This window comes from Chaetomium globosum, genomic scaffold, assembly GCF_000143365.1.
Source record: "Chaetomium globosum CBS 148.51 scaffold_5 genomic scaffold, whole genome shotgun sequence".
Classification (NCBI taxonomy): domain Eukaryota; kingdom Fungi; phylum Ascomycota; class Sordariomycetes; order Sordariales; family Chaetomiaceae; genus Chaetomium; species Chaetomium globosum.
In genome coordinates this window covers 1043119-1046549 of record NT_165980.1, presented here as the reverse complement: position 1 = coordinate 1046549, position 3431 = coordinate 1043119, and the positions used below count along the sequence as shown (strand labels likewise).

At 59.3% G+C, this 3431-nt stretch overlaps 1 protein-coding gene across 1 annotated transcript; it reads right to left on the bottom strand.

The window, feature by feature from the left end:
• Window positions 1–476: 476 nt before the first annotated feature.
• Window positions 477–2545, bottom strand: CHGG_07164 (uncharacterized protein; the record flags this gene model as incomplete). The annotated part of the gene is made up of 3 exons (XM_001224819.1): window positions 477–1674; window positions 1799–2063; window positions 2419–2545. 3 exons carry the CDS (start codon window positions 2543–2545, stop codon window positions 477–479), a joined length of 1590 nt encoding a protein of 529 aa, XP_001224820.1.
• Window positions 2546–3431: the final 886 nt, after the last annotated feature.

The window sequence follows — 3431 nt, the reverse complement described above, 5'->3', positions numbered from 1 at the left end:
TCCATTACTACCCCCCGTTGACCCAAACCCCGTTGCAAAAATTGGTAAACTCCGTTTCCATGACTGGCGGAGCTGCTTTGCCAGCAACCAAGAGTGAGCTGCGGTGGGTGTTAGCTCCTTTGATTTTGTAAGGACGCAGTGGTCGCTAACCCGTTTGAAGACGCCCATGCACCTCAAGAAAGAGCTTAGGAATAGGAACTGTCAAAGTCCCCCCGTCGCCCGCTCGGTCCGGATAACTCGTTGAGAAGAGAGCCAGGAGCGGGGTTTCCTGTGACCGGTTTTGTGATCCGCTGCCGAACACGATGATCGCTTTCCGACTCTCGCAGAGCGTGATGCGCGCAATCCCAGGGCCCCAGCTCAACCAATACATTCTTTTGCCCCTTCGCGTAGCTTTCGTGGGCGGGAACCAATCCATTCACGCATACCCCCACGCACACGCAATCCCATCCATATCCAACCTCATCGCCTCCTCTTCTCTAACGCCTCCCAAAACCCGCAGGCGGCGCTGCCCCAAACCCCGGCGGCACACTCCCCGGAGGCGGCATAAAGCCCGGCGGCGGGATCGGCGCGCCGGGAGGCGGCACACCACCAGGACCCGCAAACCCGCCGGGCGGCGGTGGCATGCCGGGGTACATCGGGGGCGGCACCTGGCCACCGGGACCGGGCGGGCCGGGCGGAACACCGGCAGGGAAGCCCGACGGTGGCGGGTGATGGGGGAAACCGCCGACGGGGCCGCCGAAGCCGGCGTGGCTTGGTGGTGGGCGGGCTGGGAGGCCGGAGGGCGCGGGTGGAAGGCCAGCGGAACCGACAATGGGGGCGCGGGGTCCGCCACCGCCGCCGCCACCGCCGCCGCCGAAGGAGGGTGGTGGAGGGCCGGGGCGGCCCATGCCAGCGGGCCCTGGGGGTAGAGTGCCGTAGGGGGCGGGCGAGGGCATGCCGGCGCTGAGGGGGGTGATGGGGGGCATAGCGGTGGAGGGGTCGATGACGGAGGCGGCGGGGCCGGTTGGCGGGGCGCCTGCTTGTGCGGATGAGGCGGACATGTGGAAGGCGGGTGGGAGGACTTGTTGTTCGGGTACGATGTTGTGCTTCTTTCCTTCGGCGGCGAGCTTGCGCTCGGCTTCGTCGCCGTGGCGCTCGCCCTTGCCGTCCTTCTTGTATGCGTATTCGACGGTGATGGATTTGCTGAGCAGGTACTGGCCGTTCATTGTACCCACGGCAGCGTCACTGGCCTCGAACGAGTCGAAACTGACGAAGCCATAGCCCTTTGATATGTTGTTGTCATCGCGTACGATGTTGGGCTGGCGCAGGATCTGTCCGAACTGGCTGAAGGTGTCGTATAGGATCTTCTCGTCAACCTGGGGGTCGAGGTTGTTGATGAATAACTCGGCACCGATGTCGACCGTCTTTTGTTTGTCGGCGCTGGCCTTGTTGACTCGGATGGGCTTGCCCCAAATGCGGATGCCATTAAGAACTTTCGAGGCGTACTCGGCCGAGGCGGGGGTGTCGAATTCGACGAAGCCGTAACCTTGGTGTGTTTGCGAGACGCGGTCCTGAGGCATGTGAACCTGGCGCACAGGGCCGACCTGGGTCATCAGCTCCGAGAGCAGCTCTTGAGTGAAGCGCTCATCGATGTTCCCGACATACACCGTCGCATCCTTGTTTTGCTCCCTAAAGCTGTGAGTAGAGGTTCTTGAGGAGAAGTTAATCCAATTTCGGCCTTACCAATGCTTGGACATTTTGGCGGCGAAATCTCGAATGGTTGGGTTGTGTTTAGAGGTGAAACTGAAATAAAATCTACCTAACCAGTCGCGAGAGTCGCGGAGGAAGCACCAATGTATCACCGCGGTTGAAGCTTGGCGGAGTTTTCTGGACTTGGCGAAGGCTGACGGGTGATTTGCAGGGGTGCTCTGCCCAGGCGGGGCAGCTGTCGCCCTCGCCAAGGCCCGTTTCGCGACCGCCCAAAAATCGATTCTGCCGCAATCCATCATCACCCGACCCCAGGACGAGTTGTAAACCATCGAGACCCGTCCACGCTCCGGTTCCCCACAAGATAACAGGTACATCTTCTCGCACACCACCAGCCAAATTGGCTCTCTAACAGGATACGCAGCCCCGACATCTCGAGAACCCCCTTTCAATATGTTCGCCCTTTCCGAAGAGTCCAAGGTTCGATTAGCCCCTCAAACCTTCAACGCTGGCACGACGGCGGCTAACTGACTGGGAATAGGAGCGCATTGGCAAGATCATTGAGATCTCGCGCGTTGCCATCCACTAGTATGTTTGGGTCGATTCGACAAACCCGGAATACAAGGTGCTGACCCCTAGCAGTGGCTATCTACCTCTAATCCTCTACCTTGGTATGTCAAGGCCCACAACAGCCCTTCTACCGTGAGGCATCTTGCTGACTCTCGTACGTACAGGCTACACTCGCAGCGACCCTAGGCCATCCATAATCCGGTATGTTTGACGCCGAAGTGCGCTTCCACCTCGACCGCCATTGACTCTTGCCGCAGCCTCCTCTCCCCGCTCTCTTAAGCGACCACATCACGGCGGACTCGCTATTACACGCATTGTATCAGTACAACGACGGCCGGCGGCCGACCCAAAATGGGGGGCGCCGCGACATGACGACAGGGGAAGATGGGGTTGGGGGATGGTAAGGAATGGGAACTGGACTGCAGGATACCATGACCAAAACTGTATAACTATTCTAATAACGGACCAACTCCGCCATGATGAGCGAGGTGTAAACAAAAGTGCCTCGGTTTTTAAACTGGATTTCAGTGGGCTTTTCCCCTGCACTGTCTTATCCTGTGTACCTATCTCAAATTCCCGGGCCGCCGGCCATCTGGGTCCCTTCGGCTTTTCCTTTGTTCGGCCGAGGGTGGCCGGGGGCCGGCATTTGCTCTGGGCCCTTGCGTCATACCTTTTAGAATCTTTTTTCTAATCGCTGACAATTGCAACCACCCCTCGATATGCGCAACTTAAAAAAGGAGAATATTTCTTTTTTTCCACCGGACATGTAGCGACAACTACCAACGTCTCTATGACGAAAACCAAAGATGCGGGCCTCTCCCCCGCCCTCGTTGAGACCGTCGCCGGGCTCTCGGCCGGTTCCATGGCCACCTTGATCGTCCACCCTCTCGACATCGTCAAGACGCGCATGCAGAGTATTTACCCTACTTTGCTATCTCCCCGTTGATTGGCCTTTATAGCATTACAACTAAACCCCCTCCCCAGTCTACCGCACCGCCCTCTCCGCCTCCACGACAGCCTCCTCGCCAACAACCGTCTCCGTCATCCGCGCCCTCGCCCGCACCGACCGCCCGCTCGCCGCCCTCTACCGCGGCCTAACCCCCAACCTCCTCGGCAACGCAACAAGCTGGGCCTCCTTCTTCTTCTTCAAATCCCGCCTCGAGCGCGCCATCGCC